Source organism: Meriones unguiculatus, chromosome 7 (genome assembly GCF_030254825.1).
Source record: "Meriones unguiculatus strain TT.TT164.6M chromosome 7, Bangor_MerUng_6.1, whole genome shotgun sequence".
Lineage (NCBI taxonomy): Eukaryota > Metazoa > Chordata > Mammalia > Rodentia > Muridae > Meriones > Meriones unguiculatus.
The window spans coordinates 113,185,863-113,213,330 of NC_083355.1; the positions used below are offsets into that span (position 1 = coordinate 113,185,863).

Here is a 27,468-nt window from a genome sequence, read left to right on the forward strand (position 1 = left end):
TTTATTACATTTTATTTATTATTGTTTTGCAGGTGTGTGTGTGCATGCCACAGCATGCATGCAGAAGTTAGAGGACAGCTTGTAGGAATTTGTTTTCTCCTTCTACCATGTGGGTACCACACTTGGTCAAACTCGAGTTTTTAGGCCTAAATGGCAAACATCTTTACCCACTGAGCCACCTCCATGACCCACTGACCCTCAAAGGCTTTTTCTGCGCCAAGACTGTATGGTGTTTGTTCTTCATCGATTAACGTGGTTCTTACATTGTTTGATTTTCATCTGTTGAAACACCTTTGCATTCAAATTTTAAGCCCCAGTTGGCTCTGCTCAATCTCTTAAATATCTTGTTGAATTCAGTTTGCTGGTATTTTTGTTGAGAACTTTTCTTTTTAGTAGATTTTCATGAGGGATAATAGCCTTTTTCTTTCTGGTAGTGTATTTGTCTGGTACCAAAGTGATACGTGTTACATAGAATGAAGTCAGCGCTCTTCTGTCCCCTACAGTCCCAGAGAACTGATGCTAATTATTCTTTGGTTATTTGATAGGAGTCTCCAATGAAGCCAACTGGTCTTGGGCTTTTCCTTTTTCGGGAGGTGTTTTTATTGCTGTTCAGTCTCCTTGCTAATTATAGCTCTGTTCATATTTTTAATTTCTTTACAATTCATTCTTATTAGGTTATGTGTTTCTAGGATCATATCGACTCCCTTGAGGCTCTCCAATTTGCTAGCATGCAATTATTCACAGTAGTCTCCTATAATTCTTTATATTTCTGGGATGACATCAGTTGTAATGGTTATTCTTCATTCACCCTTTAACTGCTTAAACCTCCTCTCTTTTCCTCTCTTAGTTTTACTAAAGGTGTTGGGGTTCTGTTGATCTTTTTATGAAACCAGCTCCTGGTGTTTCAGCTTTTCCTTCCCATCCTTTCTCTGGTTTCTGTCCACGTCTGTGTTAGTTTTTATTGGTTCCTTCCTTCTGCCAACCCCCGGTTTTAAGCGTTCTTGTCTAGTTTGCAGAGGTGTGAGGTGAGGTGGCGGTTGGGTCTTTACCTGTGTTTCAGCCCAGAATGAAGGCTCCTGTGTAGTGAGGGCTGTCAGCAGTATTACCTTAAGAGGAGAAAAGGAAAAGAGAGGGAAGAAGTGGGGGGAATCACAGCTTGTATTCACCATGCTGTGTGCACGCATGTGTGAGGTGCAAGTATATGCGAGTGTGTGCTTGCGTGCGTGTGTGTGCATTAAAACATGCCCTCTCTGCCCTCTTTTTTTTTCTTTCCAACCTTTCCTTCCTACCCCCCCCCCCCCTTTTTTTTAGTACTGGCAATTATTGTGGTACTGGGAATTGATTATTGTGATACCAGGACCTCAAGAATGTTAGGCAATCACTCTACCACTGAGCTTCACTTCCAGCTAGGCTTTTCTTTTTCACTTCTACAAAGCAATCCATCCAATTCCCCATCTCTGCTGTTCTCAGCACAAAGCTTCAGGGTGGAAGTGTGTGGTCTTCTGGACTCAGAGCCGGGTGTGCAGCTCGCTGCGGCTCCTCCAGCTGCCACAGGCTTGCGTGGGTATGCAGACCATTCACCAGGGAGCTGGAGACAGGGACAGCCGCCTCTCGACGTTGTGGTGAAGCAGCTCTCATTAGGAAAGGTTTCTGACAGCAGCAAGAAGCCAGCCAGACGTAACTGAATGAGGAGGTTAAAACAGGGTGAATACAGGGCTCCATAAAGGCATCATGAAGATTGTCGTCGCCATCACAGCTCCAAATGAAGCAAGCTGGGACATCTTGGGGGGGGGGCATGCTGTGTGTGTGTGTTTTCAAGAGAAGACTCTGGGGTGGGGGTGGGGAGGTTAGCCGGGTACTTAAGGACAAAATCCCCTTTGGAAAGCGTCCAGCCCCAGCAGTCAAGCATTGTGTTGCCAATTAAAACTTAGTCTGGGCCTGGGCTCCCTGCTTTGGAATCCTTGGGAACAGGTTTTGTTTCTATTTGTCAGAGGAAAGAGGGCAGAAACATCCATGGAAGACATTGCAGGTCACACCTTGCTCTGTAGGCTTCTGAGGCCATCAATAATAGCGCAAGAAAGAGACAATGGCTCATTGTCTCAGCGAGTTAGCAGAGCAGGACAGGTTGGGGTAGGGGGTGTTAGAGCAGAGATCAAAAGAACAAAACTGGTACAGGCATCATTTTAACATCACTCTGTGCCAGTCTGAGACAGAAGAGTGAAGGAGCTGTTGCTTCCAAACAGCCAACTGCCCTTTGGGAAGACAGCCAGGCTGTTGGCTGTGTGACCTGGCAGAAGTCGTGACAGATACACACGCCACGCAAAGAGCCGAGAAACAAAAATCTGACTTCAGCTGATTTTTAAAAAACAATTATTTCTACACTGGGTATGGCAGCTCAACTCTGGCATCTCAGTTCTTGGGAGCCTGAGACAGTTGGATTGCCACCAACACCAAAGCAGTGGTGGTGGTAGAGGCCCGTCTATGACTTAACTCAGATGTTAAGAGCAACTGGCTGTTCTTCCAAAGGTCCTGAGTTCAATTCCCAGCAATGACATGGTGGCTCACAACCATCTATAGTGAGAGCGGATGGCCTTTTCTGGCCTGCAGGCACACATGCAGACAGAACACTGTATAAATAATAATAATAATAAATCTTAAAGAGTTCCAGGTCTATTGGACTGAGGGGTATGACCTGTTAATTCTAACTCAGATCCCATACAGTGGAAGAGTTAAACAAATTATGGGTTCTGCATATGTTGTCAGCAGCAAAGCAGAGAAGGGCAGGTTATGGTGTTGAGTGGGCAAACACCGAGTGGCCCATGTCTTTATCAGAAACCAAGCAGTTAGCGCCACACAGCACAGGAATATACACAAAGCAAATTAAAAAAAAAAAAACTTTTGAAAGGCGTGGTTTAATCTATATTTATCATGATGTGTTATATAATCTATATTTATAAATAATCTATATTTATCATGATGAGTGAGAAGAACATTTTTAATTTATTAAATTAATAATTATTAATTATTTAATTACTAATTTAATTATTAAATCAATAATTATTAATTATTTAATTACTAATTTAATTATTAAATCAGTCATCTCAGCCTATCAGAATTAGGTGTGTCATCATTTTCAGGACAAACAGCCCATCTGGCTCCCGGCCCTCCACAGCACTCAGCATCTCGTGGAAGCCAATGTCTGGTGTCTGTTGTGTGGGTCACAGTCTTCAATCCATCCTCAGAAACGCTCTGGTCCCAAGCGCTCTGTGTCAGAGCCCCACTAATTTTAAATGTTCAGGGCCTTTTATGAAATTTTGGGAAAAAAAAATTCTTGAGTTCAGATCACCTAATGACAGAAAGGCTGAGGCTTATTATCTCGTCACGAGAAAGAATGTCACACATCTCCACCTAGGAGATTTATTTTTCATGTCTGAGATTCAAATTGGCAAGAATTCTTCAATGCATATATAATGAAATACAAAAGGCCGCTTTCTCTTCAGACTTAGAAGTTGGGGGTCGGGTGTGGGGACAGAGTAGCAGATGGGGAGAAATGCCGAAAACACACAACCCCCCTCCTGCACCCCGAGATGAGCTGTGTTATTGTGAGGCCCAAGCTGGTACCCCTGCCATGGCCCAAATAAGGAGCACTGTTTTCGCTCGCTGTCCAGAGGGACTGTAAGAGCTTTGCTATTCCCCGCTGGCTATTAAAGGTAGCTTCCTGCAGGGAGTCACAGCCCTGCTCTCTCCCGCTGCCCTTGTCGCTGCAATGTCTTGAGGCTTTTGTTTTCTGTCCTTCAGTCTGAGCCCTCCGAAATCCTCTTTAATTCATAAGGGCTCCTGTTCTCAAAAGGAAACGTCTTATTTCATTTTTTTTTTCTACATATAGGACAAAGGTAACTTTTCTTCAAAAAGTTTAACATTTTGATGCAAATGTGGGCATGACAAGTGCCTGAAGGAGCCATGATGGATTATACCCAAGCTGTGTGCGCCAAACATGCTGGCTGCTCGTTCTGCTTGCAGCCTGCCATTGCCTGAGCTTATTACAACGCTTGCGCACTGGGGCTGGAGAGGTGGCTCAGTGGTTAAGAGCGTTGGCTGCTCTGGAAGAGGACCAGCATCCCCGTGGTACCTCACTCTGGTTTCAGGGGACCTGATACCTTCTTCCTGCCTCCACCAAACATTCATGTAGTATACACGTATATACACAGGCAAGCATTTATATGTATAAAATAAAATAAATAATCTAAAAAGCAAGATCCTTGCTCACATTTACACAATTATGTGTACTTTGAATTGATTAATGCCAAGATGAGGGCCCCTTAGATCTGTAATCCTAGATCCCCTCTCTCCAACACGGTGGCTTAATGGCCTCATCTGCGGCCTCCCATCACATACTGGATTTGTAGAAGCCCACTAGATCTGCAGAGCTGGTGTCCCTCAGAGTCCTGAGGGATCAGAGCCCCTCTGGTCTCCCTGTGGGGTGACTAGGGAAGCTTCCTGCAGGAAGGTCCTGGTTAAGTGACAAGTAGAGAGAGCACGGGCTGGAGTCGCTAGCTCAGCCACTCTCAGAAGCTCAGGCAGGTTGCTATATATCCCCAAATTTGTTCTCTCTGTCTGTAAAATGAGGGTGATGATACTCTACAGGGAATGTGTAGGATTTAAGTGGGATAATCTATGTAGCATGGCCAGTGTCCAGTTCCTGTTACCTGCTGTTCCCATCATCAACACCCTGCCGTTTCCTCCAGGCCTGGGTTGGGTTTGGTTAGCGTGTGCGTGTGCCTGTGCCATAGCCTGATAATAGAGGCGCTTTACTGTGCCGCAAGGGTGTCTTATTCAGTTCTTTAAATTGCTGTGAACTTTCCACGAACTCCCACAAGGACACTGCAGAGGCGACACGCTGGGCCTCTTCTTGCTGCTACAGTCTCCCGGTGCCCCTTTGGCGGCTCCCACAGGAGAGCTTCCAGTCCGTACTGGGTACTTGGCAGAAGTGACTCCATGAGCCTCAGCAGCTGATTTTCATCACGGAAGGATGGTAAACTCCAGGCCTAACAGTTTCTCTGATCTTTAGACTGTAATCCTAGGTTTTAGAAAAGCCATGTTGTTCTAAGACATGTCATTTCCTTGTCCCCAAATTGAGCATTCTAAAACAAAGCATGCGCATATGCACACACACACACACACACACACACACAGACAAATGAACAAACCACTGACCTTCGGGCACACCCATGCAGAGCCTCTGTGAGATGCCTGGTGCCGCAGATTCAAAGCTCCTCAGTCACCAGGAAGACCATGTGCAGCGCTCGTTTTTTAAACGAGTCCCTTAAAGCCTCTCCCAACCCCCAACCCTAGGTAGGAGAGAGAAGGTTAGTGGCGAGAGGGGGTGCAGACCCCTTACTTCTCCAAGCTGTTTAGAGTTGAAGTGGTCAATGTGTTCTTTTTGGGGTTCCACCAGTCTCCATCAATAGCAGAAGTAGCCAGCAGACTCCTCCAGGCGCCGCTGCACTGAAATGTTTCTCTCTGTCTCCTCCAAACTGCTGCATGGAAACAGTGCTCTCCGTCTGTCTCCAAGCCGCCACACTGTCCGTCTCCGGGCTCTCCAAACTGCCATGTGCCACACACCACCACCGAACGCCACCACCAAATACCACACTTTCTGGGCTCTCATATTTATCCTCAGAGCCCTAGACCACACCCCTCTCCATGCCACACAAGGAAGGCCGTTACCAGCTGGCAAAGACCACAACTCACAAGAGACAGTTCTCAGCTGTGGACAAACTCATGCCCAAACTAAAACCCCACACTTGGGATTAAAACAAAAACATATTTACATAACATAACTGAGTTTACAAAAAAGCCAAAATGTCCACTACAACCGTATGTGAAAATGATCATGGTCACGGTTACATTTGCGCACTCTGAGAATGCGGTGATTTTTCAAAAGCAAGCCCACTAGGTGACCTTTAAAATCATAACACAAGGTTCTTAGCTGAATGATGCGGAATTACCAAGAAAGAGGGTAGAAGGTGGGGCTGAGGAAGCAATAGACCAAGGGGCAAAAGAGTGGCAAGAAATAAGATGGATGAGTGACAGGAGCTCAGCAGGGGCTGCACGTCCTGGGGCACATGCGGGTGGCTTCTCCCTGGAGTTGGCCCCTAGCAGGGCCCTGCTGCCTTAGGTTCCCTGAGCTCCTGTGCACTACTTTGTGAGATTTGCTGGCTTGATTTCCCTGCATCGGGCATGTTTGTTGAAGCTCCTGAAATACATACAAACACACACAAACACATACATACACACACACACACTTCTCTGTACAGCGCTACCAAGTCCTCTGTCCTGTCTCTCCTACCTGATTCCACAACAGCTTTTCAACCTGCTGAGGACTCACTTTCCTGTAGGGGCTTTTCTCGTTTTCCTCCCTCTTTTCTGGCTCCCTTCCCTACATCTGTGGCCCTGTGACACCCTGATGGCCACCAGGTGAATAGATAGCCCTGTCCACACCATGGCAAGAGTCGCACACTTGTGAATGCAATCGCCAAGCTCCGTGTGTCCATCCGGATCAGCCCCTCTTCCCTTGGCACCTCCACCCCCAGTGGATGCCTCTTCCCTTCTCACAGAGGGCAGAGCACCCCAACTCTACCTGTAGCAGGAGCAGAGAATAAGGCTTCACTGTTTATCCATTTATTTTGTCCTTCTGGGTCTGGGTGAGGCTCTGCCGAGGATGCAGGGCTGACGGGTGGGGTGAGGTCTCAAGGTTGGCCCACAAGGAGGGTAAGGGCTCCCAGAGAAGCCTGTAACAGTCAGGTGCTGGTCTAGGTGAGTGTCGCTGCCTCATGACAGTACCGGAAGTCTGTTGACTGTCGAGCCACAGAAGGGGAAGTGGTTGCTCATGGGTTGTGACTAGGAGTCCATCGTGCATCAGGCTCCTTGAGGGCCTCTTCTCGGTGGCGGCCTGCCGCTTCTGGATGAGTCCTGGTGTGGTACTCAGAGATGAGAAGGCTCTTGTGAGCCCCCTTTATGAAGGCACTAACCTCATTCTTAAGGGCTCACATGCCCTCTTGACCTAATAAGCTCCTGAAGAACCTCACCTTCAGTACTGTGGCACAGAGGGGTCAGAGTTTTAGTGGGGCAAATTGGAGGATGCAAACATTCAGTCCATTGGATGCTCTGAGAGGTGACGCTCAGTCCTCACTGTCCCCTGGCTCTTTGTTTTATCTGTGGGATTTTTCTCTCTCTCTTCTCTCTCTCTCTGTCTCCACCTCTCTCTCTGTGTCTCTGTCACTCTCTGTCACTCTGTCTCTGTCTATCTCTGTATCTCTATGTCTCTCTGTGTCTGTGTCTGTCTGTCTATCTCTCTCTCTGTGTGTATGTATGTATGTATGTATGTATATTTTTTGAGTCAGTTCTCTGTGCAACATCCCTGGCTGTCCTGGAACTCACTTTGAGGACCAGGATGGCCTCTAACCCACAAAAATCCTCCTGTTTTTGCCTCCCAAGTGCTGTGTTCAGAGGTGTGTGCCACCACACCTGGCTGAAATCCCCATGTAATGATTGCTGTGAGTGACAACCATGTATGAGTGTCAGCGACTGAATGAGAGGGTCATGAAAATGTTGGCAAGAGTAAAAGTTTTCTGAATAACCAGCAGCCAAAAAAAAAAAAAAAAAAAAAAATTAACTCAAAATCAAGTGCACAGTGAATCAGAGGTTTCTGGCAGCACTGGCCCTTGCTGTGCTATGTGACTTTGCTGCCGCCTTGGCGCCACGCACACCAAATGCACGCTGCGCTGCGCACAGCACCATGCCTGCAGCGCCAGGACGCTTTGCTTGAAACACCTCCACTCAGGTTCCAGGCTATTCTAGGCCACGAGCTGTGGCGTTTCGCTATAAACAAAGTTCCCTGCTTCTGCGGATGCATAGTGGCTTAATCGGCACTCTTGTTCTCACTGTCCTTCCTTGGCAGGTCAGCGTCTATTGGGTTAGAATGTGTGAGTCTTTAAAATCGCTGTTTGGGTCTAGAGAGATGGGTCAGTGCTTAAGGGCACTTGAAGGATTTGCTCCCCAGTACCCACACTGAGTGGCTTCAACTTCCTGACCTCCAGCACCAGTGGACCCAGTGCCCTCTTCTGGCCTCCAGTGGCTACTGCACACATAGATGGACACACACTCCATGGCGCCTGCACATGTATGTGTGTGTGGACACGAGTGTGTGCACGTGTGCGTGTGTGATACTTCTGTCACTTTGTACTACCTATTTCTGTGAAGTAGAGTTCTTGTCACCAACGGTTACCCAACCAGAATATCAATGGACCCTGAAAACACGGAAGACGCTCTGCGCCCTATAGCGTCAGATACTCAGCCAACATTTAAATATGTCAAAGTAAACAGCCACATTGTTGACATGCAAATTGGCTATCATTTCAGTAAGGGGAAGATCACCTGTATACCAAAGAACTGTTTTAAAATAAACTTAGAGTTTATTAGTGGTAAGCGTTGCATGTGTGTGTCTCTTGTGAGTATCTATAAACTCAGGTTGGGGACAGTATCCCAGGCAAAGGCACAAGTAGGACATGTTCCCGAAGCCTGCCTTCGACTCTGTGGGGATAATTTTGACACACTCAAGCCCTTGCTCGTGCTCTCCCAGGCTTCCAACACTCCAGTCCTGCTCATCACATGTCCTCAAGCTGAGTACCTGTGTGGGCTCAGGCTGTAAATAAAGCTGGTTTGCCTGTGGTAGGTGCTGCTGCCATGACCTGTGCCCCCCGCACCATCTGCATTCGTCCCTGGCATGATTCTGGCTTGAGTTCTCCTGAGCCAGTGCTGTCGTTGCTCTAGTTACCCACTGCTGAGGGATGCCCTGTGCATTGCGGGGCAATCGACAGCGTCTTTGGCCTCTACCCACCACCCCCATAGCAGCCCCCTCCTCTGAGCTGTGGCCAGAAATGCCTCCAGACATGGCCAAATACGTCCTGGGGGACAGTGTCAACCCTGATTAAGCACCACTGATCTAGACTTGAAGTGCCCTCCAAGAGCAGGTTCATGACCTTCAAAGCCCTCCCACAGTATCTTGGGGGTGGGGGGGGTCTTTGGCTCAGTTTTCTCCATGACTCTGGACTGTACCGCTTGCCTCAGTCACAAAGGCACTGAGCAGGGGCATGGATTCCAGCTGACTGAGTGGGAGCCTTTTGATCTCCGTGGGAAGGATCTTGGATGATCCCTTTGTCTTTTAAATGTCTGCATAGCCTGAGTGTGTACCCTAGGCACCCTCAGTGCGCTCAGCAGTAGAAGGACAGTCACGCTATGGAGGCTTCGTTCTCATCTGCCTGCCCTTCCTGCAGCATCAATAGGACCAGCTCTTCTGAACGAGTGTCTCCTGGTGGCCGGAGGGAGAGCTCCGGGGACTCCAAAGGAAGCCGGAACCGCACAGGCTCCACCAGCAGCTCCTCCAGTGGTAAGAAGAACGAGAGGTAAGGAGCGCCCTGCCAGGCAGCGCCTTCCACCATTTTATTACCCAGGGGACAGCTTCACCCAGGGGACAGCTCGGAACATCCCTCTTGATGAGTCAAGCCCCCATCTCAGTGCTAGGCCTTCTGAGTTGCATTAATGGAAAAGAGGAGCAGCTGGCAGTCACAGGTCATGTCTGAGATGATGAAGAAGATGATGGTGAAGATGGTGATGATGATGATGATGAAGCAGTGTCTGAGAAATTAGCCTAGGGAGCAGATCTGAATTCCCCAGTGTGGTACTTCCTATCTCCAATACGCCTTCCCAAATTAATCTTGAAATTAATATTGCTGGAGTGTTTAAAGCTTGTCAGCAATATTTTCTGAGATGGACAGGCTGTTCTTTGACACTCACTCAGGGGCTGTTTTTAGTATGAAGCATCTTCTGTTCTGGGTTCCTGTCCTCCACTTACTCCTAACTCTGAAGTTCCTATGAGTTTAGCGAGTATCTGTAAAACGCAAAAGCTACTTTCCCGAGCCTGTTCTAAGAATGTGTTGGATTGGTGAGGTTCTTGTGCCTTTCTGCCTAGAGTGGGTTTGTTCTTGTTGATTATAGTTTCTCTGTTCAGCAGAGTCCAGAAAGGAGTCTCAGTTTCAGAGGTTAAGCTTGTTTCTGGATGTTCATGTAAGGAGATGGCTGAGTCAGAACACAGTTGGTTCCAAACTACAGGCTGCAAAGCTTCCAAGTTTGAAACTGTGTGCAGACTCAGTCTTGTAAGGGATGCTTAAACTATGTGTCAGTTTTAGCTCCTAAATGGATCTTTGTAAAAGAAGAAGAGGAAGAAGGGGTTGGAGGAAGTGGCAGAGGAGGAGGAGAAGGAAGAACAAGGAAGAGAAGGAGAAATGATAATGGGCCGCAGAGATGGCTGCTCTTTCAGAGGACATGGTTCGATTCCCAGCACCCATGTGGCAGCTCACAATACCCTGTAACTCCAGTTCTAGGACCTCTGACACCTTCTATCTGGGTGCTGTACACTCATGGTGCACAGACAAACATGCAAGCAAAACACCCAAACGCCTAAAATAAGACAAATTTTTAAAATACTGACAGCTCTTTATATGGTACAGTAAGGTGAGTTCACAGTCCACTGACAATTTCAGAAACCATTGCCTCATCTTCTCAGACTATTAGTGCCTCTTTGTAGGGGAAGATTATGCTAATCTTACATTAATCGGGTGGTAAGACCCTGGCAATGAGGCCAGGTGGCCACAGTGGTGGCAGAGTGTGCTGGCCCCAAGGCTGCTCCGAATGATTTCAGGCCAAGATTGGTGCTGATCTGAAATGTCTGTTTTGGCAGGTCTTATGAACATCTGATTTTTATCACGAATTTCCAGAAAGAATCTATGTTGTGTAAAGTCCAGACCTGTTTTATCCTTTAAATCCTATGGCTTTGCTTAATGTGCTGGGTAAATATTTCTACAAAAGATATTTACAAAGGGATTTTTTTGAGAAGTGCCACAGGAAGGAATTTTGATTTGGAAATGAGGGAATGGGAATGTTTGCAAATCATTTTCTAAAAATAATTCTGGCCACTGGCAGTGTCCACTTGAAGCCAAACCATCCATGTCATTGGAATGGAGTGACCACCCAGGCCAGCATGCTGCCAGGGGGCTAGGAGAGAACACTTGGGTTGCCTCTGGCACTGGTGCATACTTTGGGGAGCCTGTTAGGATAGCAGTAGGAGTGATAGGGTCAAGCTGGCAATATGGGCACTGCCTGGCCCAGGTCCCCACATTCTCCTTCCTCTCCCCACATAAGCAGCCTAGAGAGGGCTCCCTGTGGATTCTACCATGACTTCCAGAGGTGAAAACAGGCTGGCTCCTCCCCTCCCTGGGGCTGTCCCCCATCTGAAAATATTTGCCTGTTCAGTGCCTGTAGGCAGTGAGACTGAGTGGAAAGCACGTGAAAAGATCGGGACACCTTCACATTTAAGAGCCTTGGCTTTTCCTCTGGAATCTGACACTCTTGTGCCTCACCCTTTTGACTCTCACAGAGGTGCTAACTGGGAAGAAAATGCCCAATGGTGTACACAGTGCTCCATAAAGGGTCATCTATGTGGGGTGACAGAGCACAGGAGAATAGTGCATGAGGCATCCTGGAATTCTCAGCCATTTCCTCCTCGTGTGTAAAGTGAAGCTGACTGATGACTTCTGAAGTGGCTGCTCTTTCCTTTGGCTTGACAGGTTTAATTACATTTGTACAAATGACCGAGGCCATTGACTACAACCCAGATTCTGACAAGACCTAAGAACGGACGGCCCACGCCACAATCCTCCCAGCTGCCAGCCAGGCACCTGCAGCAGCACACTGACCGCAGAAGGGAGGACTTCCGGCTAGGGAGATTTTGATAATTTCTCCATGGTGGCTGGAGGCGCTCCCACTTCCTCTCAGGACACAGCCTTCGGCACATAAGTAGAAAGGCACTGATGTTGCCCAGAGAACTCGGGCTCTGCCCTGATCTGTGCACTCAAACCTCACACATCAGTAGCCGTAATGCTCAGGGTGTCACACCCCATGTACAAACAAACTATATGCAAGAACGCCACGCCAGGGTCTGTGTTCCTCAACAGTAGTGGGAGCAACCATAGGGCGCTTCTGTATGCATTATGTGACTCTTCGCTCTTGGGAAGAAAGTGTTTGTCAAATCCTGGGCACTCCCCAAATGTAGTCACTTTTTTAGAAGAGGTGTGCGTTTCTCTTTTATTAGGAGCTGTATTCGTTATCATGCCTCCTGTCTTCTGGCTCCCCTATCTCATTTTCTTTACAAGTGATCGGTGGAGTTGACAGTCCTTCTTGTGACTTTGTACAGCCTTCACCTACCATCTTAGACCGTTGAACATGTGAGAGCACGTTGCTTCTAAAGAGCCTCAGAACTGTAACAGCATTTAATCTCTACACTGACAACGCTTCCATTAGAGACAAAAGCAATGTAGGGCAATGTAATATTTTACTTTATGTAATATTCATGGCAAATGAATATTAATAATTACATAATGAGTCTTGTCACCACGAAGTACTTATTAAATTTAAATAGGGAGTCAGCAATAACATTCTGAAAGAATAGTGTGATGTAGCCAGCCAGTAAGGATTTTTTTTTAAACTTTAAGAGTTTTCTATCAGACAAATGGAGTTAGTTGTAAGTTTGTAAGCACAGTTTACATTAGATGTTACTGGACTGAGAAAGTGCTCCCACCATAGCCACCGGTAGAGATGTGTCAACTTCATAATCAAGACACTATGTGTCCAACTTCAACTTGTCCCAGGGGGCTGCTTTTGCAGAGTAGGAACTGTCTAGCTATCTGCTGGAAACGCAGAGTGTCAGTCTTTGGAGTCAACAAACTTGAAGGGAAAAACAACATATTCTCTCGGGCTCAGTGCCTGTCATGCTGAACAACCAGAACCCAGCGGGCAGCCCTGCTGCTCCACAGCAGGGTGAGACCAGCTGTGCCAGGCTTGCCTCCTTCCCAGAGCTGTAACAGGCTGTGGCTTTGGCCTCTGGCGGCTGCTTCCAGTTCCTAAAGGCCCAGTGTCCTCAGCCTGAGGTTCAAAGTTCTTCGGCTGGGGCTCCTCGTCCTCTCCTGGGTCCTGACTTCACAGCTCTCCAGCGTGCCTCTTCCATTTCTCAGAAGGATATTTTCCCCCCTCTCTTTTAGAGTTACAATATTTCACAAGTTATCTGTTTCTAAAATATCCCAAGAGGACTTCAAGGTCTCCTATAGTGTAAGTGGCAACTCAGGACACGCGGTCTACACTCCACATCCCTAACCACATCGCCTTTCGAGGGCACCCTGCAGGCCGTGTGGTTAATCTTGACATCACAGGCCCCTCCTTGGTTTGCTGTATAAGCACAGTCCTGCGTCAGCAGATAGACTAGTCCAGATGTGGGTCCCCACACATCCAGCCAAGTGTGCAGTGTGCTTTACACTGGCAGTACCAGGGTTTTCTTTAACGCACGAGCGCACGCACACGCACACACACGCACACACACACACACACACGCACACACACACACACACACTGTCTAGTAGACATGAGTTGAAAGGCTGTGTGTCACGTTTGCTTTCATGAGTTGAAAGGCTGTGTGTCACGTTTGCTTTCCACACATTCTCCTCACCAGCACAGTGGAAAGATTTTCTTCATCTGAACACCCCTACCAGGCAGCTGTGTGTGTGCGTGTGTGTGTGTGTGTGTGTGTGTGTGTGTGTGTGTGTGTGTGTGTGTTGGGAACTTTAAAAATAAAACCAGGGTTTCACCGATGTGTTTCAGGTTAGCCCACCTGGCCTGGCACTCACAGTCCTGCCTCAGCATTCCAAGTGCTGAGATTACAGAAATGTGCCACCCCATTCAAGCCCAACATGGTTTTTCTCAACCGCTCAGAGCAGCTCAGCATCTGGAACAATGCCAAGGCACCTAGTAGGCGCCTAGAAAACATTTGTTGAGCAAATATATGCTTCTCCATCTTAATGAGACGAGAACAGGTTAAAATGATGGAGCCTGACAGTCGCACGCAAGCTTCAAGCCCAGCTCTCCCACTCTTTGTTCTTTGATCCTAAAGTACTTTAACGGGGCAGGGAGTGGGGTGGGGGATAGATTCTTTAGCACAAAAATATTATCTACCTCACATATGTCACAAGGGTTGAATAAGTTCCCCTCCAGGCCATCCTCCACACTGGGCTGGCCTGCAGTTGTCACATGTAGCTATGATTAACATTGCTCTGTCTCAGGGTATCGGGGTCCATGTTTGCATGTGTTTGATCACAGATCTCCCTACAGCAAAAATGCCTCTCTTCTCGGGGACTGTCCTAGTTTTGTCTCTGTTCCTGTGATAAAAAGCAACTATTTCAGTTCACCATTCCAGGTTAGGGTCCGTCACTTTGGGAAAGTCCCCGTGACAGGAAGTTAAACACTTAGCGTCCACAGTAAGGAGTAGAGAATGTGGGGCAGGAGAGGCGGCTCAGTGGTTAGGAATGCTTTCTGGTCTGGGCAGTGGTGGCACACGCCTTTAGTCCCAGCACTTGGGAGGCAGAAGAAGACGGACCTCTGGATTTGAGGCCAGCCTGGTTTACAGAGTGAGTTCCAGGACAGCTACATAGAAAAACCCTGTCTCAAAAAACCTAAACCAAAAAACGAACAAACGCACAAAAAAGGAGAAAGAAAGAAAAAAAAAAAAAAGAATTTTCTGTTCTTGCTCAGGTTCATTCCTAGCACATACACTGGGGGTGGGGGCTCACAACCATCTGTACCCCCAGTTCCAGGGGATTCAACACTCTCTCCTGGCCTCTGTGTGTGCCAGACATGCATGTGGTACACAAGTATGCGTGTAAGCAAAACACTCATAATTTTTAAAAATTATGTTGAAAATAATTTTTAAAAAAAATGAAAAGGAAAGAAGAGCCGAGAGCTGTGCACGGTGGCACATGCCTGTAGTTCCAACACTCAGGGAGGCAGAGGCAGGAGGATCTCTGTGAGTTCAAAGCCAGCCTGGTCTACAAAGCGAGTCTAAAACAGCCGGGGCTACACAGTGAAACCCTGTTATGAAAAAGCAAAGCAAACCAAACCAAACCAAAAAGAGAATGAGCCCAGGCATGTTTGTATTCTCTCAAGCCTCTCTCCACATTAACATAGCTCATGGCAAATGGTGCTGCTCATATGGGCCACGTGAAAGGATTCATCTTCACAGGGCGTGCTGACAGCATGGTCACAGACTGGGGCCGGCCTCCTCAGTGGCAAACACAAACCAGCAGGGAAAGCAGGGAAAGGGTTTGGACAAACAGTTTGCTGAGAAAGACACAGTCCTGAACTGATAGAATGAGGCCCAACCCATCTTAAAGTACATCTTAAAGTCACTCGGAGAGGCCTCCCAGCACCTGCCTGTGCTGTGGTCTTCCCGCTGCTGCCGCAGAGTGGAGAAGGGGGTGACAGTGTTTGGACAGACTTCACCTCACCCGGAGAGGCTCACCCTTCTTCAGCCCCCACCTGAGGTTGGTGTTTTGCAGAATGCCTGTGTCTTGGGCTGCCTGTCTGTAACCCTCCTCCACCCCCAACTCCATTCCCACCCATGACCTCCCTGGGGCTCAAGGAGGTCAGAGACATTGTCTTTTCTCAGTCCCTGACCCTGCCGCACTTTGCAAAGTGCAAGGAACACAAAAACTGCCCAGCAAGCATTCCTCGAATGAATGAAATTACATAAAAACCTTAGAACCATTTAAGACACTGGTAAAGATCGCCACCTACAGGCTGACTAACACCACACTTTAGCCTTAGAGTTGGGTTCTGTGCTAGAGTAGAAGTCTCTGGTTCCTGAAAAGATGCTGAGCCTGATGGCCAACTGACAGGCAGAGTGCATGGAATCTTATGTAAGAAGTGGGAAATAGTAAGAGCTGGAGAGGACAGGAACTCCACCAGGAGAGCAACAGAACAAGAAAATTTGAACACAGGGAACTTCCCAGAGACTCATACTCCAACCAAGATTCATGGAGATAACCTAGAACCCCTGACAATGCAGCCACTTCTGATGAGAACTGATAGACTAAGATCAGAAAGAAGGAGAGGAGGACCTCCCCTATCAGTGGACATGGGGAGGGGCATCCATGTAGAAAGGGGGGGAGGGCGGGACCGGGAGGGGAGGAGGGAGGGGCTTATGGGGGGATACAAAATGAATAACGTATAATTTATAAAAGTTAAAAAAAAAAAAAGATGGTTTCACTCTTCAATCCCGGCAGCCATTTACCTCTTGACGGGTTTTAAATATTAGGTGCTGACAGTTGTTTAGTCATTTGGTTCTTTCTGTGACTCCAGAGATAGAGGAGGGCTCCAGAGATAGAGATACAAGTGGGTTCCTGTGGGTAAAATTGGCCAAGTGGGAAGCGATCAGTGGCAGTGCGCTGGCGCTTTGTCCTTTCTCTCACAGTCTGAGGTGGTTCTGTCCGCTCTGTGGTTGAAGGAGCAAAGCCTACGGAAGGGAAGATCTGTTCCCTTAAGTGCCACATACTTAAAGGAACACAAACGATAGCCTACGGAAGGGAAGATCTGTTCCCTTAAGTGCCACATAGCTTTGATTTAAAGGAACACAAACGATCCAGGACCCCTCCATGCCTCTTCCATGACCTTTGGCTTTGGTGCCCACCTTGTGCTTAGAAGCCATCGTCTCTTCTTTCCAGAGTCCTAGAGACCTAAGCATCCTTGAGGGTTTGAATTCTCCTGTGGACACTTGTCTATATCTCTGTGTGTGTGTGTGTGTGTGTTGTGTGTGTGTGTACTTACCAGCATTCACAGGTGTGCATACCAGAGGCTAAGACAATTGTCTTCCTCAGTCACTTCCGACCCGCCCTTTATTGACACTGAGTCTCACCCTGAACCCAGAGTTCACCCATTGCCTACGCTGGCTAGCCAGAGAGCCCCAGGATCCTCCTGTCTCTGTCCATCAGACACCTCCCCCACCAACACTAACCTTTCTCTGTGGGTACTAGGGATCTGAACCCAGGTCCTTGTGCACTTTATCAACTGAGGTACCTCCCCAGTACCTGCAAATGCATTTTCCTATTTCTGGAAACTGAGATCACTGATGTCAGGGTCCAAGGCTTCCGCATCCTTTTACCTGGGTGCTCCACATCACGATGAAAATAATCTGCTTCCTGTCTTTTGATTTCCTGTCTGGCTCCCGGATTCTGTTTATACACCCTTGGGAGGTTTGCCCTGCTGCCTTCTTTTTTTCCTAAGCTTTCCCTCTCTTGTCCTCACCCTGACTATAAGCCTAATACATAAGTGGCATAGAATCAGGACTCTTGCTTCTGTGGAGCACATAGATCATTGTCTGTCACTCATGCCCTGACAGTGGGGACAAGCTAGGGGAGCCACAGAAGGACAGCTATCCTAAGTCTGATATGGAGCTGAAGCCACCAAGCTGTATACTGGGGGGAGGAGGGAACCAAAAAACAAAACAGAAAGAAAGAAAGAAAGAAAGAAAGAAAGAAAGAAAGAAAGAAAGAAAGAAAGAAAGAAAAGATAGGAGGACAGGCCTCTCTCAAGGGGCAAGCCCGTGCTGCATTTTTGATAGGATGTTAGAAAGAAAACACCTGACTGGATGGAAAGAAGGAAGTCATCAAAAGCCGGAGGGGGCTAGGTGACAGGTCCAATTCCTAGAGGTCCTGACAAAGGGGAATTTTACACTCTCACATGCTCCTTTTCCATAGACCTTCAGGGAGCCCCCAAAACAGACAGACCTGAGTGGAATGTGGGTGGGTACACCAAGAGACTTTCTGAGGCACAGTGGGTCATCTGTGGTATGAGGTCAGAGGGGAATCCCCGAGAGAAGCAGCCTCCCAGGCCCTGTCAGCTGTCAGTCACCCTCTGTTCGGCACTGAAAGTGAACATTAAACAGGAGGAAGGTCCTGCACTCCTGGGCCTTTCTTTCCAGCGGAGAAGCAAAAGAAAATGTAGGGCTAAGAGTGCTATAGGCAAAATGACCCAGGATGGGGCAGGAGTGGGGAGTGTGGGCAGCAGGGCCTTCCGGAAGACTGCAGTGTTGGCTGGACATCCGAGATGGCCTCACGGGAAGTGGCCACGGGTGTAGACCCAGGCAGCAGCCCTTGTGTCATCTTCAGGGTTTAGAAACCTTCGGCAGCTGCAAACTCTGCTGTCCAGGTTTGAGGCAGGCTTCAGCCACGGTGCAAGCAGCAGCCACTCCACACAGGCAGGGGGTGGCCTAGCTGTCGAGGTGATGGGTAATCCCATTGATATAGCGTGGGCTGGAGGATGACCTCAGGTCAAGGTATTTTCTATTGTATTTCAAGTTCGGACTAAGGAAAAAAGAGGCAGCGTTGGCTCTGGGTTAGTAGAATGCCCGCCGTGCAGGATAATGTGCTGTCTGGTTTTATGTCAACCTGATGCAAGCCTGAGTCATTTGGGAAGAAGGAGCCTGGATGGAGAAAACGCCCCCACCAGATCCGGTGGGCAAGCCTGTGGGGCATTTTCTGGACTGATGATTGATGTGGGAGGATCCAGCTCCCTGTGGGCGGGGCCATCTCTGGCCTAGTGATCCTGGGTGCTGTAAGAACAGGACTGAGAAAACCATGGGGGACCAACCAGTAAGCAGCATCCTTCGCGACCTCTGCATCATCTCCTGCCTTCAGGTTCCTGCCCTGAGTTCCCTCAGTGATGAAGTGAAATCTCCGAGTTGGGTCACGGTGTTTCATCCTAGCAATAAAAATCCCAGCTGAAACACATAAAGAATTGGGTTCTGTGCAGGGGTTCTAGGTTATTTCCATGAATCGTCCTTGGTTAGCTCAGTGTCCAAGTGGGTTCCCTAGTAAGGGGAACAGGGGCTGTCTCTGACTACTCTGACATGAACTCAGTGGCCTGCTCTTTGATCACCTCCCTCTGAGGGGATGCAGCCTTACCAGGCCACAGAGGAAGACAATGCAGCCACTCCTGATGAGACCTGATAGGCTATGGTCAGATGGAAGGGGAGGAGGACCTCCCTTATCGGTGGACTGGGAGAGGGGCATGGAGGAGAAAAGGGAGGACAGGTGGGATTGGGAGGGAATGAGGGAAGGGGCTTCAGCGAGGATACAAAGTGAATAAACTGTAATTAATAAAAAAATTAATTTAAAAAATTGGGTTCTGGGTTTAGGTCTTTGAACTCATATAAAGAATTGGATGTGGTGGTTCTGTGCCTGTAATCATAGTATTAGGGAGGCCAGACACTAATAGACCCTGAAGCCCCTAGATCAATGAGTCTAGACAGACCAATGAGTTCAATGAGAGGCTCTGCCTCAGGGAAGAAGAAAAGGTGGAGAATGATCTAGAAAAGATACCTGACATTTGCCCTAGCCTCTACTCTCTCTCTCTCTCTCTCTCTCTCTCTCTCTCTCTCTCTCTCTCTCTCTCTCTCCTAGCTAACAAGTATGTGCACCCTACCACACACACACATGTATAGAAGAAGCAATATAAGAATATATCTATCTGCTTATGTTTTTGTTTTTTTTTTTAATTCAAGCAAGCAAAGATTGTGTTTCTAGCAGCATTTAAGGAGGGATTAAAGTGAGCCCACAGGGGTTGCATATCAGATATCCTGCATATCAGATATTCACATTAGCAAAATTATAGTTATGAAGTAGCAACAAACTAACTTTATGGTTGGGGTCAGCACAACTCGAAGAACTGTATGAAAGGGTTGCAGCATTAGGAAGGTTGAGAAGCGCTGGATTGAATCAACGTTGTTTCGTGTCTTCTGTTATGTTTCATAGCTTCAGGTGAGGGTTTGGGCGGTTGGTTGGTGGTGACGGGGGGGGGGGAGAACCAGGAAAGCCGAGCAATGCAGGACAGCTGGACTCCTCTGGCTGGGAGGCACAGAGCAGACCATGCTCCCGCTCTCCCTGAGTGTCTGGACGTGTCATTCTAGTCCAGTCTCTTGACGTTACCCATTAATGATCATGGTGTCCTCATAACTTGACCTCTGGGCCATCTCGGCAGCGCTGCCATGGGACCAAGCTTCCAGACGGTAGCCCTTTAGCTAAAACCAGAGCAGCCTCTAGGCTCTGGTCTACAAAGGAGATGGAACCAGCTCCCCCCTGGTGGCTGTCCTTCAGGGGGTCCCAATAAGAAGTGGCCCTGAGGCCATCATCTCTTCTTGTTTCTCTTCCGGTTTCTCCCCCTGGTTCTGCTTACCCTAAAAGTGACCTGGATCCAAGTGAGGCAATTGCTCCTGACCCTTCAGGGCTTTGGTTTCCCAGGTGCGGTCATAGTTTGTCTCTGTCAAGTGGCTGGCGCCTGGGGTGGCAAGGCTCAGCGGTACATCTCCTGTGAGGTGGCCTCTGTTTTACCATCACCCTACATCAGCTACCATCCAGGAGAGGTGCTCACAAAGTCCACGCCCACAGGCTCTTTCATCAGGACTTCAACACGTTAAAATTTTTTTAAACAGCGTCCACAGTATTAAGTTTCACTATGGCATTTTTCAAATAAAAAACTTTTATTTTTCAAAATAAAAGTTTTAAGTTAAATTTTATGTTATGTATTTGAGTATTTTGCCTGTGTGTACACCTGTGTACCGTGAAGAAAGGGGTGTTGGACCCTGTGGAACTGGACTTACAAATTATTTGACTTGCCATGTGGGTGCTGGGAACTGAACCTGGGTCCTCTGAAAGAACAGATGGTGTTCTTCATTGCTGAGCCATCTCCTCAGCCCACCTAGAACATGTTCATTAGTTATCCTTCTTCTCCTCCACTTTTCCCGGGCCCTCCTGCATTCCCAACTCCCCACGGCCCCCTTTCCACTTCTGCATTACATAGGTTTTATTGCCTTCCCTCACCCCTCATCTCCTCCTCCCCTCTTGGGTTTCCTTTCATATTTTATAGCTTATACCTACATAGACATACAGACAGGATCCGCATATGAGAGAACATGCGTGCTGGTTAGTTTTATGTCAACTTGATACAAGCTGAAGTCATCAGAGAGGAGGGAACCTCAGTAAGAGAATGCCTCCATTTGGCCGGGCTGTAGGCAAACCTGGAGGACATTTTCTTAGTGACTGATGTGGGAGGGACCAGAGCATTGTAGGTCAGGCCACCCTTGGGCTGGTGGTCCTAGTTATTTAAGATAGCCCATGAGGAGCAAGCCAGTAGATAGCAGCCCTCCATGCTCTCTGCATCAGCTCCTGCCTCCAGGTTCTTGCCCTGCTTGAGTTCTTGCCATGACTTCCCTCAGTCATGGATTGTTACCTGGAAGGGTAAGCTGAAGTAAACCCTTTCCTCTCCAAGCTGCTTTAGTCATGTATTTCATCACAGCGAGAGTAACCCCAACTAGAATGTGTGCTGCTTTTTTTTTTCTGAATCTGAGTTATCTCAGTTAATATAATATATTATAGATCTATCCATTTCCTATAAATTTCATTTTTCTTTGCAGCTGCATAAAATTCCATTGAGTGTCTGTATCACATTTTTATTCTTCAGTTGATGAGCGTATAGCAAGTTCCAGCCCTTCTGTTGATGGACACTTAGCTGGCTCCACCCCTTCTGTTGATGGGCATATGGCTGGCTCCACCCCCACCGTTATGGATAGTGCAGCCATAAGCATGAATTTGCAGGTTTCTCTGTGGCAGGAAATAGGACTCTGACCATTGTAAATAAGTTCCTTAAGTCTGAGAGAGAGAGAGCAGAAAAAGTTAAACCTAATGCATTCGCCAAGGCCATTCTCGCCTTGGCTAGCCAGCTGTTAGTCTTCAACCTATATTTGCTTTCCTTAAAGCACAACTTTGGTTAGAAATCAGGATTACAATCTCATTCACAATTAATTCTGAATATTTTTATATACCTGTGTTTCTTTTGCAGTGAAATTGGCCTTGTTTTCTTAGTTCATATTATTTACATACCACATGTAAGAAAATGGCTGTAGCATGTAGCTGTGGGGCTGGGAGGGGGCACACCCCAGGTGTGCTTTAGAAACTGCTTGGGGGTGCTTGGGAGGTGGCTCAGCTGGCACAACACTTACAGCGCATGAGTGGGGACTGGAGCTCAGTTCCAAAGGCGAGGTGGCTGTGGTGGTGCGCCTGTCAGCCCAGTGTGAGGGAGCTGGAGATGGGGGACTGTGGCACAAGCTGGCCAGCCATGCTGGGTGAAAGAGTGAGTGAGCTATAGGCTCAGTGGGAGACCCTGCCTCCATGTGTGAGGTGGAGAACAATCAAGAAAAAGCATGACAGTATCCTCAGACCTCCACATGAGCACACACACATGTATGTCCACACACATGCAAGCACACATCTATACATACACACACACCACAAGCACACAGACATGTGCAAAAATATGCTATACATACATGTAAATAAATACTGTTTTTATTTGGCTTATTTTCACAGCAAACCCAAGGAGCCTGCATTCAGTCCAGGTAAGTTCTGTTTCCTTGGACTTGGGGGCTGGGGGGCCTATAATTTAGACCTTGACTCAATGGTAAATAGAAAATGGTGGCCTCAGAGTCAGACCACGGGTACTCAGAAAACAGCTCTGGCATCTGTGGGGGCCACCAAGCAGCCACTGGCTGCTCAGATAACAGCAGCTCGCCAGTAAACTGGTAGAGACGAAACCTCTCCCTGACCCTTGTCACACCCACAGGGGCAGGTCAGTGAGGGTTAGAGCAGAAACTTCCCTGGTAAAGATGCCTCTGTCTTAGCCCTGCTCTGCCTACCTCTCCTGCCCTTCCCAAAGCTGTCCCAGCCTGTCCAAAACGCCTGCTCCCTTTCTGCCTCTAATTTCCTAAACTGCACACCAGTACTTCGTAGATAGCCATCCATATATCTCTCTAAGTCACATTTCATAAGAAAGCAGATGCTATGTTCTTTTTTAACGTATCAACTGAATTTTTATTTTTTTGTCTCTTTTTTTTTTTTTTTTTTTTGAGATAAGGTTTCTCTGTGTAGCCAGGCTGTCTGGCTTTGTAGACCAGGCTGGCCTCGAACTCACAGAGATCCACCTGCCTCTGCCTCCCGGAGTGCTGGGATTACAGGCATTTGCCACCATGCCCGGCTGTATCAATATAGTTAAAGCATGCAAAAAAAAAAAAAAAAAAAAAAAAAAAAAACTACAGGTGTGTAATTAAATAAATCATCTGATTTTAATTTTCTCAGTTCCCCCTCCCCCCCCGCCCTGGTGCAAAATAAAGACTAATCCGTGAAAATGTAATTACCACAAACCCACAAGCGTGCAACCTGAGCGTACATGTCAGGATGCCTGAAGTGTTCCCTCGTTCCCTTGTCCTCTGGGGGGGAGGGGAGCACGGCTGGCCGGTGGTCACCCCAGCAGACAGGCCGGCCACACCCGCCGTCTCTCTGTCTTAGCCCTTCAGTCTCCGAAACCCCAAGGGAAGCGCCGGGTGACGCACTGCAAAGGTAGGCAGAGCTTCCCAGCCCACAGCTCTCTGCACAGGGCTGCTGCCTGCGTCCAGGGACTGGGCTCCCACAGGCAGGGGCTTCCACGCATGAGGCTTCTGTGCTCTGTCACCTGGATGGGCTTCAGCACCGGGCTGGGATTTGGATTGCCGTTCCTCACTGGCTAGCTACAGATCTAAGAGGAGCTGAAGAGAGCTCTGGGGCAGCCCTGGAGGGTCCACTGTTTGGCATGAAGCCCCGAACTGCTGGCCTCCCCCCACTAGCACCTCTAGGTTTGGTGACTGTGTGTTGTGCTCCTAACACGTCTGAAAACAGCGTTGCTTCCCCGTGTTTGTGGTGACTGTAGATGTAGGCCATCTGCATTGACAGTGCCCAATGGCACACGGCTAAACATCGCTTTGGCCTGGCCAGAAATTTTTGATGGTGAGGTAAAGAGACGTTGGTCATAGGCCTTCCTCCCTGGCACCCATGTGGCTTCCATACTGCTCATACATGGACTCTCTGCCCCTTCATCTTTTGGAAATACCATTCTATGGGTATTAGTCCTAGCACCCTGCAGGATTGATTCACGTCTCACAGAGAGCTGGTGGGGTCTTTTCTAATCTCACTTTGAGCCCCATCGTTCCCACTTCCCTTTTCTCTAAGGTGGGGCTGGTGCCTTTACTTTTTAAGTCTCCATTTGTGATCGCCAATGAGTGAACAGAGACTTGGGTGAGGAGAGGAGGGAAGAGGCTCAGAAGAGAAGGGAGGGGAAGGGCTGGAGGTGAGGTCAGGAAAGACAGGGGGCAAGGTTCAGAGAGTTGCTCCTGGCCTGAGAGGAGAATCCTCGTGGGGTGGACATGAAGATGAGGTCAGTTAAAGAGGCAGGGTAGCTAGGGCTGCTAGACAGAGCGTAAGCAAGCAGGCAAAGGGCCACAACGAGGCAAGCATCAGATGAAGTGTTCTCCGGGCTCCTTGGATCGGCAGCAGCATGTGAGGTGACTTGAGGGAGCAGCGATGGCAGGCTCGGGTAGACCAGTCCAGATACAGCCAGGGAGGGTGGTGCCCATGGCAGGGACATCCCGACCATCACTGGGGCAGTGGCTGGAACAGCATGCATGGGAGTGAGCACCTTCACGGCTCTTACCAAAAAGTCGAGCTTCCTTAAACCCAGAGTGAGTCATGTCACGTGCACTGGGATCTGAATCGCATGCACGGGGTGACAGATAAATAAATGCTGCATGCGCTGTTTGAAAGCCTTTAGGCACTGAAGTGCTCTGATTGTCGCTCGATTCTGTCTGAGGTGGTTTTCTGTGGGTCTGGTGCAGGTTTTTCAGGCTGCCCCTGCCTGGCTTAGATACCACTGATCCTGGATTCTCCAATCTGTAAGGGCATCAGAACGGAGGGCCTGACCCCTAACTCTGCATAAGTTTGGGAGACATTTTCCCCCTCGTATTCTAGCCTTAAAACTCTAGTCAGAATACTGTGAGTGGGTTGGATTGGGGGGGTTGGGCAGAAGTTGCCTCAGGTCAGCACTTTTTAAAACATTTTTTTTTTTTTTTTTTTTTTTTTTTACTTTGGCTCTTTCATTTATTAGAATACCAGAAGTAATTTCAGGGGCCTAGGGAGATGGTTCAGCACCTAAGAGCACTTGCTGCTCTTACAGAGGATCCAGGCTCAGTTTCCAGGACCCACGTGGCAGCTCACAACCATCTACAACTCCAGTCCCAGGGGATCTGATGCCCTCTCTGGCCTCACACAGCAGGCATGCCCATGCTTCATAGAGTCATACACATAATAATAATGGACCTTCCAACTCAAAAACAAAGTTGTTTTAATAGAAATAGTCAGTCTAGAAAACTGCCCTTCCCCTCTCTCTCCTCCCCTCTCTCTCCCTTCTCACTGTCTTTCCCCTCTCTCTGTCTCTCCCCTCTTACTGTCTCTTCTCACACTCTTTTTCCCTCTCCTTCTCCTTCTCTGTTTCATCTTCTACTTTTTTTCCATTTTCTGTTTTTAGCTTCTCTCTAAGCATTTTTGTTTTAAATTTTTAAAACATTCACTTTTAAGATTTATTTATTTAGCTGGGCGGTGGTGGCACACACATTTAATCCCACCACTAGGAAGGCAGAGACGGGAGGATCTCTAAGTTCGAGGCCAGGCAAGTCTACAGAGTGAGTTCCAGGACAACCAGAGCTACACAGGGAAATCCTGTTTTAAAACTATATATTATTTAGTAATTTTATTGCATCCTTGAGTGCACTTCTGCTGACTTAGCATTCTTTGCATATGCAAAAACTGTACAATGTAAAAGATACATGGAAGCATATTTAACACGCATGTAACAAATCGATTTGACACTGAGATTACATATGTGCTGGACTCAGTAACAGACTTCAAGCATGTTTCTTCATTAGTTGTGATTCTTTGTGGTATGCTTTCTTCTGATGATAACATATCTACACCAAGATGCCACAGGGAATGTCTGTTGGACTCTAGTTCAGACCTTTTACAAATTCCCATGTGTGTTCTGAACTTGAGTGTGAAGCTCAAAGGTAATGACGACACAAACTTTTATTTCAAGATATTTAATGTGTTAGATTTTTATTTGAATGTGTGTGTCTCTGTGTGTGGGTATGTGCACATGTACACAAGCACCCGAGGATGCCAGTGGAGGGCAGCAGATCCCTTGGGTTGTTGTGAGCCATCTGATGTGGGTGCTAAAAATCCTACTTGGGTCCTCTGGAAGAACAGCGCACGCTCTTAACCCCTGAGCCGCCTCTCCAGGCCCTGTGTGTGGGGTTTTATCTCCTCGGGAACACTGATTGCAGAAGACACGGGGGGGGGGGAGGGCAGTGAGGTGCCTCTGCAGGTACAGCTGCTTACCCTGGCCTGACTGCCTGAGTTTGCTTCCCCGAGTCTTATGTGGTGGCAGGAGGGAACCAACCCCCACAAGCTGTTCTTCGACCATCAGTCACATGTTCAATGTGACCCCTGTACCAACCGACACATTAAATAAGTAAATGTATTAAAAAAATCTCACTGACATCTTCATTGTTTTTGTAGAAGAAGGATATGTAAAAATGTTTCTTCGAGGCCGCCCCGTCACCATGTACATGCCCAAAGACCAAGTGGATTCTTACAGTTTGGAAGCAAAAGCAGAATTGCCGACAAAGCGTCTGAAGCTGGAGTGGGTGTATCCTTTCCTCGCCGGCCAGATTGTCGGAGATGGCTCCTGGTGAAAGTTAAATCTTTTACTGGTAACTTTTTTTTTTAATCAGATTTTCAGGGCAAGTTCTCATGATTGAGGTTCCTGTTCAAATGCCACACCCACTGTCTTCCTGAAGCAACACAGGAATGATCATTGCACAGATGAATGGTTTTGGGGCCAGGGGAATAGGAGTTTATGGCCTTCCTGCCAATCTAAAAGAGCAGTTAAGTAGACAGACACAGAGAAGCAGCAAGCTTAGTGAAGATAATCAAAGCTGAGTAAAATTTAGGGCTCTAATGATCATGATAGAGCTGTTTGTTGCTCTGGCTTTTTTGAGACAGTCTTACAGTGTGGCCTTGCCTTTCACTCACAGCAATCCTTCTGCCTCAGTCTCCTGAATGCTAGGGTTGTAGGAATTAGCTGCCACCCCTCATAAGCACTGGTGGTCTTTCCCCGCCATTCATTGTGTATAGTTCATTTTCATTGTGGAAGGAGACAGCAGTAGTCCCTTCCCCTCTGCCAAGATTTTACACTCAAATATACAATGATTGTCTGCTGCTCACTGATTAATGTCATTAATGACATTAATGATGACAAACTCCAAGACACTGATTTAAACTGATGCTGCAGAGCCTCTCTCGACAAGAATTAACATTTAAGATTATGGAATCATACTCATGGAAATCAAAAGATTAGATGTTGGTTGGCCATCTATTTTAGCACATGCCATGGAAGGGAAATGCCTCCCCTTTAAATTGAGTAGTTTATGAAATCTAATCCAGAAAACATTATTCAAAGAAGGCTTCCTTATTTGTGTTTTAAATGACGTGAAACAACAATTTTTGCACCAAATAAATGGCAGTTTGGCCAGGATATATATATATATATATATATATA

At 47.6% G+C, this 27,468-nt stretch overlaps 1 protein-coding gene across 13 annotated transcripts in view; it reads left to right on the plus strand.

Annotated features, from left to right (window-relative positions):
• Eml1 (EMAP like 1) overlaps positions 1-27,468 on the plus strand; it is a 153,754-nt gene that overhangs the window by 99,660 nt on the left and 26,626 nt on the right. For 7 of the 13 annotated variants that reach the window (XM_060388153.1, XM_060388156.1, XM_060388149.1 and 4 more), the window contains 4 exons: positions 9,336-9,464; positions 22,359-22,387; positions 23,334-23,384; positions 26,427-26,556. In XM_060388153.1, coding sequence (XP_060244136.1) covers positions 9,336-9,464; positions 22,359-22,387; positions 23,334-23,384; positions 26,427-26,556 — 339 coding nt within the window. Of the gene's footprint in view, positions 1-9,335; positions 9,465-22,358; positions 22,388-23,333; positions 23,385-24,229; positions 24,362-26,426; positions 26,557-27,468 lie in introns of those variants that run through there. The other 6 variants (XM_060388155.1, XM_060388152.1, XM_060388154.1 and 3 more) reach the window with 4 other exon arrangements.